Genomic DNA, 16,018 nt, shown 5'->3' on the forward strand with positions numbered 1-16,018 from the left:
CGAGGGCAAAGGGAGGTGGGCTAAGGAAAGGCTACAAACATCTTTGGGTGTACAATATTTTTCTTTTTGAAGGCCGGCGCCTAAAAGCTGGGTCTTGATATGCGGGTCCCCGGGTAGCAACACAAACTTGTCGGCAGTTTGTGCCTCTTTTTTTTTTTTTCTTTACACGCCAACACCCAATTCACAACATCGCTTGAAAGAGACACACCTGAAACAACCCGGGACTGAACTTTCTGTGTGTTCAGACATTAAAAAGTCCGTTTTCCATCATGCCAAGGATGGCAAAGAAACCCGACGCTCCCGAATGGGAAATTTTAGACAAGCTCCCGCCGACCACCGGAGCAGCGGCAAAAGTGCAAGGTCAGCAACGTGCCCCTCCGGCCGGCCTTGCTGACCGACACATAATCATAATCGCCTCCTTCCGCCATCCCAGCGTCTCCGCGATATGGGGGCGGGGGGGCTTAAGGAGCCGCTTGGATACGTTAAAACGGGGGGGGGGGCCGTGGTGATCAAACGGGCAAATACCTCCCAGGTCAGCAAAAGGGCTACCCGGCATCAGTTAACAATGCAGCATTTAAACATCAGACGTATGCAAAGCGGCCGGTACACAGGAGGGGAAGGAGAAGGAGAGTTGTGGGAAGCAGAGCCCGGACCGGCGAGATAATGAGCAGCGGGGGCACCCCGAGGGACACCGTCAGGAGCTGGTTAACGTTTGTTGCATCAGCGCCGCAAACATTTGGGATGCCAGACAAGGAATGGAAGATCGGTCTGAGCACAAGACTCAAGTCGGGTGACCGTTTTCCTGTCCCTCTCAAAAGTACGAAGGCAGAATCTTGATGGGACGCTTCCGGAACTTTGACGAGACAAACGTCAACGGCACCAAAATGAGACAAAAATGTCACTCCCTCATAAAATGAATGTTGGAAAATCGGCCGACAAGGGCCACTGGACCTCCTGCCGGTGAACTTCTTCTTTCGGCTAGTAACTGTAGAAGCAGAGAGCCCGATGAAGGAATCACAGGGGTGGAAAGGTAAAAAAGGTTTGGGTTTTTTTTTCCTTGTTGCCCAGCCGATTCCGCGTCTGCCTCTGTTGCTTGCTTGCTTAACCGACTGACCTGCTGTCAAAGGAGCCTTTGTGATGGCGCTCTGGCAGGAGGCCCATCCGATCCTGCGCTTGTCGGACTCACGGGGGGGGGGGGACGGTATGCCGACAGTGGCAGGAATGTGCAGACAGTCTGACTGGTGTGGCCTGTTCTGAACGATGTCCCGGGAATTACCTGCCTGGCACGGAGGGGGGCAAGAGACGTGAACGGCCCGCGTTGATTCACTTTCGCGTCGGCATCGTTACGCTTACGTACATATCGTTGCGTTTCTATGCGCACGGCCTGGAAGGTCCTCGTAATAATTGCGTGCGAGTGTTTGGACGCTCTCAACAAGGAAGTGACTAAGTGACAATTCAGAGTTGGAGAAACTCGGGCGTCAAGGTAGCGCCGTACTTGGACGGCCTGCAACCGGAGGAACACTCGGATGAATCAGGATCCTCACAAACCAAACGCGTCACGACAAGAAAAGTTCTGACGGCGCTGCTTTACGCTAAACGGAGATCACAACTTCAACACTGTACTTTACAACTTGGTAGAAAAAAGAAAAAGAAAAAAAAAAAACTTCGAACCTGCCAGAGACAGAAAACAAAAACACAAAACCGCCGCGACAAAGTGCCACTTGTGACACATCATCCCGGGTAGCAAGTGTTTCCACGGCTGCTTCACAAACACAACTTCTGACAGTGGCGGATGATCAAAAGGGGAGCAGGTGTAAATGATTCCCCCCCCGCCCCAACACCACCTTCCATACTTATCCGAAGCCCCGCCAAAGCTGCCGCAGCCTCAAGCGTGCCCCCTCGACTTCGCCCCGTGGGAGAAGGAAAGCGTGGCGGACCCTCAGGAAGTGAGTCAACAGGAAAGCGCACCCGCATTTGGAAAACGAAGAAAGAAATCAATCGTATGACACCAACACGTTGCTTTAACCCACTTCAACTAGGCTTGCGATTGCAGATCTGGAAAATGATATTGAGGTACCATTTCACACACACAGGCGCGCTTCCTCCACGGCCCTCGCGACATACAGTGCAAGCGCCACAGTCAGCAGATCGCCGGGCGCGTGCGTTGAGGCGCAAAACCGAAGCGGCGTTCATGAGGAGAGCGAAGGAGACCAAAAGGGCCTCGTCGAAGCCTTTTGTTCGTCAGGTCGATCCAGAGGGCATTTATTGGTCAAGCGCCGCTGCCGCGGTGCCACGGCGAGCGTGGAGCGGATTTGGTCGACCGGTCTATTCTGGTCTGGAAGCCGCAGTGGTGTGTAAAATGAGAAGGAACGCTATGTTTGGGGAAATCTAATTTGAGGGCTTTGTTTGTTTTTACTGCCTTATTTTGCAAGTTGGAGGTTGGCTCCAAAAATGCTCGCTCTCTTTTCCCCGACTTTTTTTTTTCCCCCGCTCCCTGAAAACAACATTGAACAAAATCGCTTATTTCCAACAGAGGCAAAGAAGGAAGTCCGGTCGTCTCGGGCTGGATGTGCGGCGCGATTATGCGGCTGGTTAATTGCGAGGTTATCCCCGCGTGTCACCAGAACATATGCACGCGCGCAGACGTATAGGCGCATCTGAAAGGAGAGGATACGAGCAGCCATCGTTAATTGGGATGTATTCCCAGCGGGACGACCGAGGAGCCGTTTTGGGGGAGAGTTAATGCGCATTAATGAGCGGGGAATGGAGCCAAGTGCCATTATTTACAAACGCCGATAATCTGGAGCATTTTGCCGGCACTTGTTTCATGTTACAGAAATATGGCGGCGCCGGCCGACGGCGGGGCTTGGCGCCCGGGCAAACAGATGGGGAAGGCCCGAAGAACGTACGCAGTGGCGCTTGGACGAAAAACGTTTTCACCGGTGAAATGGACCGAAATGCCATTCAGCTGTTCCGGTCAGTGGCCCTGCAGTTGAACGATTGGGAGATTGCAGTGCGAATTGTGGGCAAGAGGAGCCTGATTTTGTATTTTTGGCTTTGGCTGGTGGTGCCGTTCAAGAAATGGCTGACGGTGCATTGGTGACTCTCCTTGCCCACGCGCGTGGGCATTACAGTACCTGACTTCACGCGTTGCATTTTGGCAGCTGTTTTAGAGCATTTTGACTGATATTTCTAATATAAGCACCGAACCTACCAAAAGAGTTCTCTCTCTGCACTGATCAAGAAAAAAGTCTGAATCTAGTTTAAAAAATGTGTCAGGCAGAACTGTGACTTTGGCGACAATATTTTTTTTGCCTCTGTGACACCACAAACTACAAAACAACAAAAATTTCTTCATTAAAGTAATGATTGAAAATCACATTTTCATGCGTAATAGGAGAAATAAAAACGGCAAAGAATATAAAACAAACGAAAGAAACTTTTTTTTTTTTAATCAGTGGCTACTGTATTTGTTTATGACATCAGGTCATGTAGGTGACAACCAAGATGTATTTTTATCCCATTAAGTCGTTAGCCATGAAGGTTTTGCGTCCTTGAGGAAGCAGTTTAGACACGAGAGGGGGATTAGTCGAGCTGCTCAGATGGGGAGTGTGCTCACTGCGTGGTTTTAGGTAACAGTATCCGGTGTTCGCTGACACCGATGACACGGCCTGAAGCACCCTCACCACCACCACCACCACCACCCCCGCGAGAGACCCATTCGCTCTCGGTTGCTATCCTGTGTCCTAAACAATGCCGGCTGTCAAGGAAGTCAAACTTGAACTGCTTTCGGAGACGCAACGAGCAAGTCAAGTGCATTGTTAGTCCGCTAATGAGACGGTGGCTGTTATTTCCCAAACCCAAAAGTTGACGACGCCGGGCCACGAGATTGGACAAGGGCTTCGCTTGACCCCCCCGCGAGCTGAAAGGAAACTTCCCAGCGAAATTCAATAGCATCCGAGAGGAGCGGGCGTCTCTAATTTGTTCATCCCAGCTCTCGCCACACTTGCACGACCTATTTTCCCTCCGACCGACACGCCGATCGATCTACTTATCTCTGCGAGATCAAAGCCTCGCACCGCCCGTGTACATTTAGCCTCGACTCTGGTCCTCCCACGTCACGTCTAAATATTAATGATAATAAAGTCTCACAGCCCTTCGCCGTGTCAGGCAATTACGGCCGACATTGATCGCCGGTTGGGCGCTCCAATTAGAAGCCGCGGCTCGCAACGTGTCCTGGCACATCAAAGGATATCCGCCATTGATCCACTCCGAGATCTTAACATTTACCGTTAGGAGACAGAAGACGGGCGGGGGATGTGTGATCCAAGGGAGAAGGTTAACCCCCCCCCCCCACAAAAAAAAAAAGAAAACAGAGAATCTTTTCTTCCAGCCAGGTCCGGCAAGGAAGTGTACGGAAGACGGGCGGAAAATGGGCGAGTGATGCGCCACGCAGGGGGTGACTGGAAATCAAAACAACAACAACAAAAAAAAAGTTGAGATTCCGACAGAGGACAAAGGAAGTGAGGATCCGGAAACCTGTGATGAGGCGTACGCAACACCGCGATGGCGTGAAACAAGTGTAAGCCCTTAAACATTTTGCCGTGGCCTTAAAAGACAAGTATGGCTATTTTGCAAAATTGTTCAGAATAATAAACAATGTCATCAGTGATACCGTTTCGTGCAACTCGGTCAGAAAAAAAAAAAAATGTTGACTTACAGGGCGTAGGCGGAAATGGCTATATTTTTTTTTCTTTTTTTTTTTTTTTGGGCAAAATTGTTGATTCTTGCCAAATTGCAGTTGTGACCAATTTCTCTTGATAGAACAGATATGTAAAACAGGAAAACAAATGCACTGGTTGATTTGCATACGTGGTAGATGAGTTATTTGGCCAAGCTGTTCATTAAAAATAATGCAGATCGGAGAAAAACCAAAACAAAAGGAACTCCACTTGGATGGATGAGTGTGGTGTGGAGCGGTTGAAAGGTGACATTTCGGACTGAAAAAACAAACAAGAGGGAAGTACGCTGAACAATTGGCCGCTGTCATCTTGAAGAGCAACCCTTGTACGATTGTCAAGCTCGCAAAAGAACAACGTAGCGCATACACGAAAATACAATATCGCGCAGGAACAGACCCAAGCTCCCCCCCCCGTCCCCCCCGGTCCAGTCAATAGACAGCGACGTGTCCCCATTAAACCGGCCGCATTCCGCGCACAATTGCCACCAAACAATCGGGCCGTTGACTGCGTGACAGGGCTTGTTGTTGGCGTCTTTCTCCGCCGGGCCGATAGCTCTGATGGTCCCGAGGTTTAGCCGTTGTTCTGCTTTACAATGCCGCGCTTCACGCCACTCATAATGGACCGCGGCGGCGAGCGCCAGTGAAATGCCGGCCCCTGTACGCACAGCTGATTGACTGGCGCAGGACTGGAAGTATGTTGGGAATGAGGCAAGTTAAGCGAAAGAGGCCAAATGAAGGGAAAAAAAAAAGCGGCCATTCATCGGGTTCTGTAGGGCTTGTCAGCTAACGACAGAAGACAGGCAGAGTAACAACCCGGACTGGTTTCCAGCCAATCACGGGGTACACAGAGACCGACAACAACCATTCACACTCACACTCACACCAAGAGTGTTCAATCAATCTCGCAAGCACGTTTTTGGAATGCGGGAGGTGGCCGGAGCACCCGGAGAAAACCCTCGCAGGCACGTGAAGAAAATGCAAACTCCACACGGGAAGGTCGCGAGGGCGGATTCGAAACCCAGACCTTTGCCCTGCGAGGCGGACGTGCTAACCGGTCACACACCGTGCCGCCGGGGAAAACCCTTTTTCCAAAACTTTTAGCCCATTCATGGTCGCAGAAGTCGTAGCCGATCATAGTCGACACCCAGGACTGGTCGCCATCAAATCAACGGGCACATATAAGAGGGAGACTACCATGAACCGGGTTAGGCCAGTGAAAAACGACACCACCGGGGAGTAAAATCATTAAGCCCGCGCACCCTTGATATCTTCTTGCTTTTCCAAGGTTGGTTTTTGCGTATGATATTTTTGCCTGTGGATGCGGTGTCCCTCACTATTATACGCTTTGTGAACACGGTGCCCCACTTCAATTCTGTACCTCGGCTTTCCTACCAAACGATGTAATTAAAGATTGGTCGAGCGAAACCAGTGTTTAGAAAACTGTTTGCGTCAAGTCCCGTCGTCCCCGACATTCTCGTCCAAAGGAAAAACTTGTCGGCTGGTTGCTCTTGGAACAGACTCTTGAGACTATTCAATAGTCAAACAATCCAGACTAAAAAAAAAAAAAAAAAAACATGGGAAAACATTTGTTGCTGGATCCTGGCGTATGCGTGCAATAGCCGCTGATGCAGTCGGGTCAGATGAGGAGATGGGGAAGGGATGGGAAAGTAACACAGGGACGCCAAGCCAAAACTTCAAGATCCTCACCACTCGCCTTCAACACTCAAGCGACGTTACAAGGCTGGCGCCGTCGAAATACAGGGGGGGCCCCGGCAGGGGTTAAAGTTCAACCAATGGCCCACAGGATGTGCCCGCGTGACCCCGACTGGGAAAACAAACAAAACCCGAGAAATGTGAATTTTCTGGGCTGTACATGATAAGAATTGAAAGTGGTGGACTCTCTGGTATGTGCTTTTTCACCATGATGTCAAATCCATTGGCACCACGAGTAAACATACCACCTTTAATAAACCGTCATCTGACCATTCGAGACCAACTGAGAAAGCTTTGGGCATGTTCAGGCCCCTAAAAAAAACAAACTTTGAATTCATAAGGAAGACAACATGAAACACAAAGCGTTCTCAGGACTTTTCAAACTCGCCCGTGAAGACGGTGCCAATGTCGCCCCAAATTTATGGCTTGTACAGTTTCACAGCTTTAAGAGACAAAGGGTCAAATTTGACCCAGGTCAGCGTCCATATTCGCAAACTTTGTAAGACCTGTACAAAAGACTGACTTTTGGAAAGAATTTAACGTCGGGTATGTCTGTCAAATGTCGTACTCGTCTTCCATCTTAATTTGTTTTGCACAATTTCCTCAATGTGGAATTTCTCCTAGGAGTTTCCAGTGGCGGGAATCGTCGAGTGAAAACCTGACGCAACTTAGCAACGGTAACTCCGGGCGTCGGGTCTTTTGGTGAATACATTCCCAAACGCCGGCGCGGCTAAACGGGGGCCGATGACCTTTTTGGGACGGCGGCCGCACCTCCGCGCAAGCTTGCAGAGTCTTCTGTTCTGTCAGAAGCTGTAACATGTTTGTGAATGTGAGCCTTATGTTGCCGTGGACAAAACAGGCGTTGGCTGCCAAAACTATAAATACCCAATTACACAGTACAGTAGCAAATTCTTGTGCGAGACAGCTCGTGGAATGATGATGTTGACCCTCGAGGTGCAAGCCGAGATCCCAGTCGCCACAGAGACGTGAAGACCGCGGTGGAGTCCCTCCCCCTACCCCCGCCACCCACTTGACCACCACAGGCTGGCAACAAGCCTAGCCTAGCGCCGGGGTGCTCGGCCAAAAGCCTGTCCCCCTCTGTCAGAACTCCCACCCCTCCAATTGCCTCGCGCATGCCAGTCTGTTTGGCTGTCGTGGGCCAAAGGCAAGGGGTGGGGGGTGGGGGGGGGGGTGGCGAGAGAAGTGCTGCCAGCTGGGCCGCTACTTCGTCGCAGAGTAGCACTCTCCCCAAACAAACACAAGCCGTCGGTTACATGCAACCTGTCATTAGCAGTCGTGCATGACTGACTGGTCGACTCCCCGAAAAGCTCCGCCAAGGCTTGAACATGCGCCGCACTTGTCTCGTACAAATGTCTCGGCCAAAAGGAGATATTTTGGCTGCTTCGGAGCTTTATCAGCGGCGGTGTAACTCGTTTGACTTGTATGTATTTTTATGTTTGGAAGGTGCGAGACGAATGCCAAACGGTCTTTTGGGGATTAACTTCAGACCTTCTAATTACACAACAGTTAGTCAACTTCCACCGGCTAAAAATGGAGGCTCGGCATCGGACATTACAGGGTATCGATCGAGGCTCGACAGGCTTTTGCGGCGTCATTCTTCTTTGGGTTTGGGTTAACGTTGTGCTTGCCGGAAAAAGGCATTTTTGCAAATTCCCGAAACACTAATCGGTCGGCGGCGGGGACGTTTCCAGCGGAATGCTCTTACATTGGCACAAAAGGCTTCCAGGCATGAGAGTAACAAACCAAATAATTTGCGTCAGTGCTACGCACAAAGATGAGAGTGTGCTCCGACGGGTCTGGTGGCTTAATTCAATCGCGTGAAGGCGGAAAATGCACCTAAGTGGTCATGCCTGTGTCATTTATCTGAGGCTGATTGTTCAAATCAGCATGATGGCCTAATAAAATACGGCTAGCAATCGAATAGTCTGCAACTTCACTCAGCGATCCTTTTGATGGGTTTGCTATGGTTAAAAAAAAAAAAAGTTTCAAAATTTGAATAAATCTAACAAAAAGGCATCTTCGTGGTCGACCCGCACCAAAAAATTGAGTTGATGTGTCGTCAAGCATCTTTTTTTTTTTTTTTTTCCCCCCCCAGCCCTCCTTTAACCCTGGCTGACTGTCACTCTGACAAGACGGCGGGAGATCAGTGGCGCTGGGGTCCCTTGAAGTGCCTCCAGGTGTCACTCCAAGGGTACCCGACCCGTTTGATCCGCCGTCGAGCGCCTGTTGGGCCGAGGTGGCCTCTGATTTTGCCCGTCGGAAGGGTGGGGGGGCTGGTGGAGCGGGGTTCCAGGAAGGCATTACCCGTCCAAACGTTCTTTGGAGTGACGGCTGGAGCTAAAGGACACAGAGTGGGAATCGACGTTTTCCTGTTATAGCTTTCCGAGCAGTTCCTAAACGCCCTACTCAGGTTGTAAAGAATTTTTAAAAATCTGTTTCAATTAGTTGCCCTGCGAGTGGCTGCCGACCAGTTCAGGGTGTACCCTGCCCGAAGAGAGCTGGGATAGGCTCCAGCACGCCCGTGACCTTCCTGAGGATAAGCGGCTTCAGATAATGGATGGATGTCTCAATTAATTGAAAAAAATGAGGAATACAAATTGTCGGTATTTAGTCGGCAGGTGCCTAAAGATAACACCTCCTCAAATTGTATATATTTAAAATCACATAATGTATACTTTTTATCTGCATTAGTCAAAAAAAATGCCTCCCTTCAGTTCATAGAGGCGATTGTTTACACAAGCACCCTCTATTGCGCACCAAAACAGCAGCACCGCACATTTTTCAAGCCACCACACAGGGTCTGAAGAACAGAAGATAACCTCAGTGGATCCTGATGGGGCCTCGAAAAAAAAAAAAATGTCACCATTCTTTCTCTTGTCAACATCAGTTTCCTCTAACGGGGCCAAACCAAAAGCACCGCATCAGCACTCTCTAATGGGCGAGCTGGGAGACGGGAGAGGAGAAAAGATGAAGCGAGAGAGAGAGAGAGGAGGTGGCGGTGGCGCTTGTTTGGCGAGTAATGAGGGTGAGGCGAGCAACGCTGCCATTGTCCCAGCGGCGGCCCGTACAAACACACAACCCGTTATTAGTCTAGTGTAAGTATCGCCAAAGTATTGTTTTGCCTACACGCAGCAATTCCTCAAATAGCGGCTGTCACCGTATGCGCTAGCCACTTAAAGACAAATAAATGCCTCCCTCAAATTGTAGGGAAAAAAAAAATCGAAGCGGTCGTCAAGTAAATAAATGTTAAAAACGCCTCCATCAACTTATTGGGAAGAAAAAAAGATCGCACATCCCAATTAGTTGCAAGATGGTCTTCGTTGAAAGACAAATAAATGCCTCCCTCTAATTGTAGTTGAAATAAAAAGGAATGGGTCCCAATCCGTCACCAGGTAAATGAAACAAATCAATGCCTCCATCAAATTGTGGGGGGGAAAAAAGATGGTATGTCCGAATTAGTTGCAAGGTGCATCAGTTAAAGAAAAATAAATGCCACTTTCTAAATAGAGGAAATAACAATAAGTCACAATTAGCCGTTGGGTGTGTCGTCCACATGAGTAATAATAAACAACAATAAACACCCGCAAATGACAAGTAAAAGTGTCCGGTACAGAAAATAATGGAAATATTCACAAATAATTGCCAGGTAACCTGAAACCGCCGAGCCCATTCAAACTCAGTTGCTGACCAAAACAGCAGTGCCTTCTTGAATGGTCTTTTGCTGTTCATGTCCACGACGGCAATAAATTCAGCACTTTGCTTGCCCAACCAAAGACTCCCAATCCATGGCATGCGTTCATGTACAGAGCACAGCTGCGCCCATTTCGGCACTTAAAAGTTGCAAGGGTCAGACACAATTCCCGTTTTCAACTTGACGCCAGAATAAAGACGTTTGAACATGAAAAGCTTCCCCGGCGGGCTCGGCGGGATGAGGACTGACCCACAGGAGATGTGACAATATGGCATCGTAAGCAAAGGCAAACGTGTTTCAAAGTACTACATGGAATCTATGGGCGAGATCACAGGGAAACGGGATCCGGCGGGAATGTCCTGCCGCTCGGGCGATGATGAGTTCACGTTAGCATGTACGAGTAAAGTTGAACAGCCACAACGGACTGTGCTTTTCAAAGAGGGATTGCGCCCTTTTAAACTATGTTGCTAACCCAAACAGTGACCACAAAATAAAAAAGCATTGTCGGTTAAAAAACAAAACAAAAAAAAAGAAGACATGTAGTACTTGGTCCTAATTAGTCGCGAGATGATCGTAAATTCAAACAAAGACCTCCCAAATTGTAGTCTCATTGTGAAACTTTTTTGAGGTGCTGCCGGGGTTCAAAATATTCATCAAATGCAATTTTACAAATAAAGGCCTCCCCCAAAAGATGACGTCCTGTGTGGAACTCCCCCGCCCTCCACGTTTTCCCCACTCGTCTGCCCCTAAAACCCGACATCAACACTAAATAAATCAACGGAGAGTACAAAAGGCGACGGCGAAAGACGTAAACAGCAGTGCGCTCTATCTTTCAGCTTCAATTATTGCCAAAATCAAATTGTTTCATTCGATCGTGCGCTTCAAGAGGGTCCCGGGATGCCACCATCAGTAGTGATGTGACCTACATAGCCGTATTCCACAAAAACAGACCCACGAGCCGAGGAACGTTTACAACGTATGTCCTAATAACACCATAGAAGAGGGACAAAGGGAATTTTAGCCTGTTTTGCTCAGATCCTAAACAGCAGACATAAGAGAATGCAGAGCCGGAAGGGGTTTTATGATTAGTGATCTGGCATGACACCTTCTTGTGACTGGCTCCAGCCATTGGATCCTTCCGGAACTCCAAAATTGCAATGCCTTAGTGAGTTAAAAATAAAAATGAAATAAACAGCAATAATATTGCTGGATCCGGAAAAGACTTTTCACACGAGGCTAACAGGAGCCTCCCAACTGCCAGTACTAGCAGCGGAAACGTCGGGGTTGGAAACGTGGCTCCCGGCCCAGTTCGGGACCAGTGGGAAGAAGTGGGCACGGTAAAAAGGGGGCAGTGAAGCAGGCAAGACAAGGAGGAGTGAAGCAGCAGTGCCGTCGGTCGGACCCTGGCTGGCAGCTGATCCCACATGCAGGTGGTCGACTCGGTCGCCAGGCAGATCAAAAAGTCAAGGCCCCGGGTGGACCTCCCTTTGAAATGGGAATGGAGGGGCCTGGATATCAGACGGAAAACATAAGCAAGCTCCCGGCCGCAGAACAGCTCCATATTCATGCAGCACGGGGCTGACGGGATGGACACTGCTCGGAGGTGGACTGCTCACATCAGCCCGTGTCAGGTTCCGGGTGCCCATGACAACACCAAAAACACAAAAGATGCCTTGCATTTTAGTTCTGGTCACCCCAAAATAACTGAAAACAAAGTGAAAGTAGATGCCCTGGAGGTCCTTTTTTGACAAAGCCGCGGTGACGAGCGATGAGACTAATTGGCTTTTCTCGAACCCTGACAACTGGCCTAATGGGTGTCTAATTGTTTCTCAGCTGAGGTGACAACTGGACAACCGAGGCGACGCTTGAACAGGAGGCGTGAGGGAAAACATGCCATTCAGGGCGGCTTTTTTGCCTTCCAACAAAAACGTCGTGTTACCACCACAGTCATTCAGTCTTTTTTTAATTTTTTTTTTTTTTTTTTAAGAACGTTAATTTAGTTTGACAATTGCGACTATTTACACGCTGAAAATCCTACATATCATGCGTTACCATTTGAAAAGACTCAAAAGATCGATTGTAGACATTTCATGCTTTTAGATTCAATACCTTTGAAGACTTTTGTAGGATCGGCTGTTCGAAGAATTCAAAGTGCTCAAAAAATGTCACCTGTGAGAGCGGCCAGCGCGGCGGAGCACTGACACAATGAATCCTTTTTTATTAAAAAATACGTGTGTTGGAGGCGTCAGAAATGAAGGTCATTTCTATTCATTTCAATGGGCATAGTTGATTTTGAAGGAACAAATTACACTTGTAAGTCAAGAGTCCCACAGTATCAATGAAAAGGGAAGGGGTAAATGCTGGAAAAAGGAGGGGGGGGTGCAGAGGAGCCGTCTCGACGTACTTTTCTGAGATGCGCCTCTTCCAACTTAAAAGGCAAGTTTTCTTTTATTCAAACTCAATCCAAATATTTGTGCTTTGAGAAGCGGCAGAAGGGGGGTGAGAGCGGGAGCGCTCATAAATCCTGATTTGAGCTGGGCGTTCGGCGGGGGGGGCTCGCACGTTGGTGGGACGCTACGTCTGATTAAGTCTTCCCATTAGGTGACAGCTGAACTTTAACATTAATATGATAATATTGAAATAAGGCTGTTATTTACTTAGCGCAGGAGACGGGATGATGAATGATTGTTGGACAGTTCTGGGTGACTGACCGCCCCTCGCCCAAGGCCCCCCCGCTGGCAATCTCCCTTCGCATGCCGTAATCAAACGTGACAAAATGGAGACATATGCAGAAATATCGGTTACAGTCGGCCTGTCTTCTCTCGTAGCCAACCCCCGCCCCCGCCCCCCCAGCAAGCCCAAATTGTCTACGGGCACTGAAGCATCTATTTCAATTGGCACTTCCTTCCCGGCCCCTCGATTTTACATTTAGGCGCTGTCATTTACATATTACTCTTAATCAAAATCCACAGTGGGGCGACAGCCATGGAGGGGGGGCGACAAGAAAGAGGGAGCGGGGAAACAAGACCGCGGCGTCGCGGTTCAGGGGGCTGGCACTTTATGAAATGGAGATGTGATTGAGCGTGCGTGTGTAGACACGGGTGGCGCAGCAGCGAGGATTGAATTATTTGTGTTTGAATTGAGTGTTTGATGGCGACAGCAGCAGGACACACAGGCGAAGGCAAAGTTTTACATCGGTTTCGTCGGGCATCATCATGTATGAACAGAACAGGGAGCTTCCAATGCTGTCGAGCTTTTAATCATGTTTGTGAAGGGTCGGCCCACTTCTGGCTGGCAGAAAGTGATTGTGTCTCATTGGCTAGTAAATACGCGGAGTCCAATCTTTTTCCCTGCGGCGTGCGTATGCTGGCGATTCCTCTACTTCAGTTGGACGCCACAAAATGAGATCGACGCCTAAGTTTGAACATACGAGAGACAGTCGCAAAAGTTCAAAGAGGAAATTTTACAAGCACGGAAATGGGAGTTTTTGGTGGAGGTGGTGACGACAAGGAAAAGAACAACGCTTTTTTTCCCCCCCAAGCCTCTATGGCACAAATGCGATGTCGGCGCTGTGTGTTTGCGAGCTGTTTGGACGGCACGTCGGTAGAGTTTCGTACCTGCCGCTTACCTTCTCAACATGCCGGTGAGGATGCGAGAGCTCTTGCCCAAGTTGGCGTCCGTTTCTCGCAGCTGGAAGGATGCAAGCAGGGAGGGGGAGAGGATGACGTTAATGATTTGTTGTTAGTTCCTGAACCGTCACTCGTCAAGTCGAGCTGACTACATTTTTTTTTTTTGATGATTGACAATTAAAGACCAGGATGAAATGAAATCAGGTGGGTCGGGAGTAGGTGTGCCCATGTCCGGTCCTCGAGAGCCCCTACAATCGGAGACATTGAAAACAGGCTGGATAGGGGCTCTCGAGGACCAAACTTGGGTACCGCTGCTCTAGAATATAGCCGCCATCATAAACGGGCATTCAATAGAGAGGAGACTCTTTCAAGGTAAGGGGCTGGCTTCCTTTCGCTTGAGGTGAGACAACTATTTTGTACCACAAAAGCAAAACAAAACGCTGCATCTCCTTCTGAGCATACTGTAGCACTTGATGCTGTGTGCATATGGTGGGTTGTTTTAAAGGTGTGGGGGGGGGGGGGGGGGCAGGGGCGTGTGCAGAGGCACGGCGGTTCAAAACTGAACAAATCTTCATGCATCAAACATTTCTATGGTTGTTAACTACCTCTTCTAACCGCGTCTATTTATCTCCTGGCTTCTTTTTACTTTGCTTCTGCCCCGCCAATGGACTTTAAAGTTGCGCGCGTGTGTTTGTGTGAGTGCAGTGGGGGGGCGTTGAGTAAAGAAGACTCTCGGGAAGAAAGTATAGAGAGAGAGAGAGAGAGAGAGAGAGAGAGAGAGAGAGAGACAGAGAGAGCGCAAAAAAAAAGAAAGAAAGAGAGAACGTAGCCTCAGTAGACACAGTGGAGCATTTTTGAAAGGAGATGTTTGATTTCCTTTGAAAAGGCCTGAGCGAGGCCCACTGCCTTGTTGTGATCCTTAAGCAGTCTGCGTTGAGGGGGCCGCCAGGGGTGGGGCGGCCCTTCCCGTCTTTGCTCTCCTCTTGCCTACCTGCCTTGTCTGTCTCTCTGTTTGGCAAGCGAAGGATAGCTGGGGATGTGGCAGCTTTAAAATTCAAGTTAAATGGGAGTCAACACACACCTGCCACCATCTAAAGTGCCTCTGGTCCAACCCCACTTTAATTCAGATGTTCTAGTAGGCTCTTCGTGCCATTTGTTTCCTTTCCTTCTCGCGGAAGGCCGGCATTTTATGCTCACGCCGACTTCTTTTTAGAATCTGAGGCCATGTGGTCCAGCCCTACGTGAAGGCAGCGCACTGGATCTTGTGAGAGGATGATTCCGCCGCATGTGACCTGATGGACGCCGGTGTTTACGCAAACAAAACAAACTCATTCAAATAAATAACGAACGGAAACACGCAAACACTAAAGTGCAGACGTGCCCGAGGCGACGCCGTGTCATGACGGCGCGCGCGCAAGCCATGTTTGTCCGCGTTTATCGGCCGGCAACACTCACCCTCTCTCTGGCCCGCTGGATCTTCTCGCGGTCGGTGTGAAGGTTGGAGAGAATCTCTTGGCCCACTTGTTCTGTGGAACAACAAAGCAGTTGAAGCAAGTTGTACAGTAAAATACCTTATTGAGATTTTTAAGGGAGAGTTTGCAATTTTTGAAACTCAGCCGACTCGTGAGCGACTGACATATCGACAGACCGACACAGAAAGGTACAATTGAGAGAAGGACAGCTCAGTGGACAGATATTATTGATCCATCTTGGTGGCCTGATTTGAGTTTTTGCAGTATTAGTCACTATGAGTCACAGCTTTCTGTTTCTTTTTCTGTTTTTTCTTTTTAAATCCCTTTGTTTTCTTGAAATGCTTCTCGCCAGTCATGGGTGCAAACGCATTAACGCACAATTACAAAAAAACATCGCCGACAAGGCACCTGACAAGCTCCACGTTGGTCACTGTCAGTCTTCTGTCCCTTGGGTTGGATACACCAAAAAAAGACCACCCCGTCCCTCCCCACACACACACACACACACAGAAAAAAAAAACAAAACAACAACACTCCTTCCATCAACGTAGCTGCAGCATTAGCGTTTAAAAATGATGGAGGCGAAAGGATGAATCGGGAGGGGAGTAAAGAATCCTTGCGCGGATCAAAGACGGGCTTTCAAGCGCACCAAACAAATGCGGGATAAACAACACAGTTGCTGACTGTATTACACTACACAGGTGCCGCACACCAAAGGGCCCACGTGCTGAGCGCCTGTTTGGGAGGGGCG

The 16,018-nt window shown here is 49.0% G+C and overlaps 1 protein-coding gene across 6 annotated transcripts in view; it reads right to left on the bottom strand.

Annotated features, from left to right (window-relative positions):
• The window catches only part of vti1a (vesicle transport through interaction with t-SNAREs 1A), a 75,039-nt gene that overhangs the window by 7,046 nt on the left and 51,975 nt on the right, over nucleotides 1-16,018 (bottom strand). For 4 of the 6 annotated variants that reach the window (XM_019865908.1, XM_019865907.1, XM_019865905.1 and 1 more), the window contains 2 exons: nucleotides 15,251-15,321; nucleotides 13,795-13,856 (listed from right to left, as the gene is read on the bottom strand). In XM_019865908.1, coding sequence (XP_019721467.1) covers nucleotides 13,795-13,856; nucleotides 15,251-15,321 — 133 coding nt within the window. Of the gene's footprint in view, nucleotides 1-13,783; nucleotides 13,857-15,250; nucleotides 15,322-16,018 lie in introns of all 6 variants that reach the window. The other 2 variants (XM_019865910.1, XM_019865911.1) reach the window with 1 other exon arrangement.

The sequence above is a fragment of the Hippocampus comes genome, unplaced genomic scaffold, assembly GCF_001891065.2.
Source record: "Hippocampus comes isolate QL1 unplaced genomic scaffold, H_comes_QL1_v1.1 scaffold116, whole genome shotgun sequence".
NCBI lineage: Eukaryota > Metazoa > Chordata > Actinopteri > Syngnathiformes > Syngnathidae > Hippocampus > Hippocampus comes.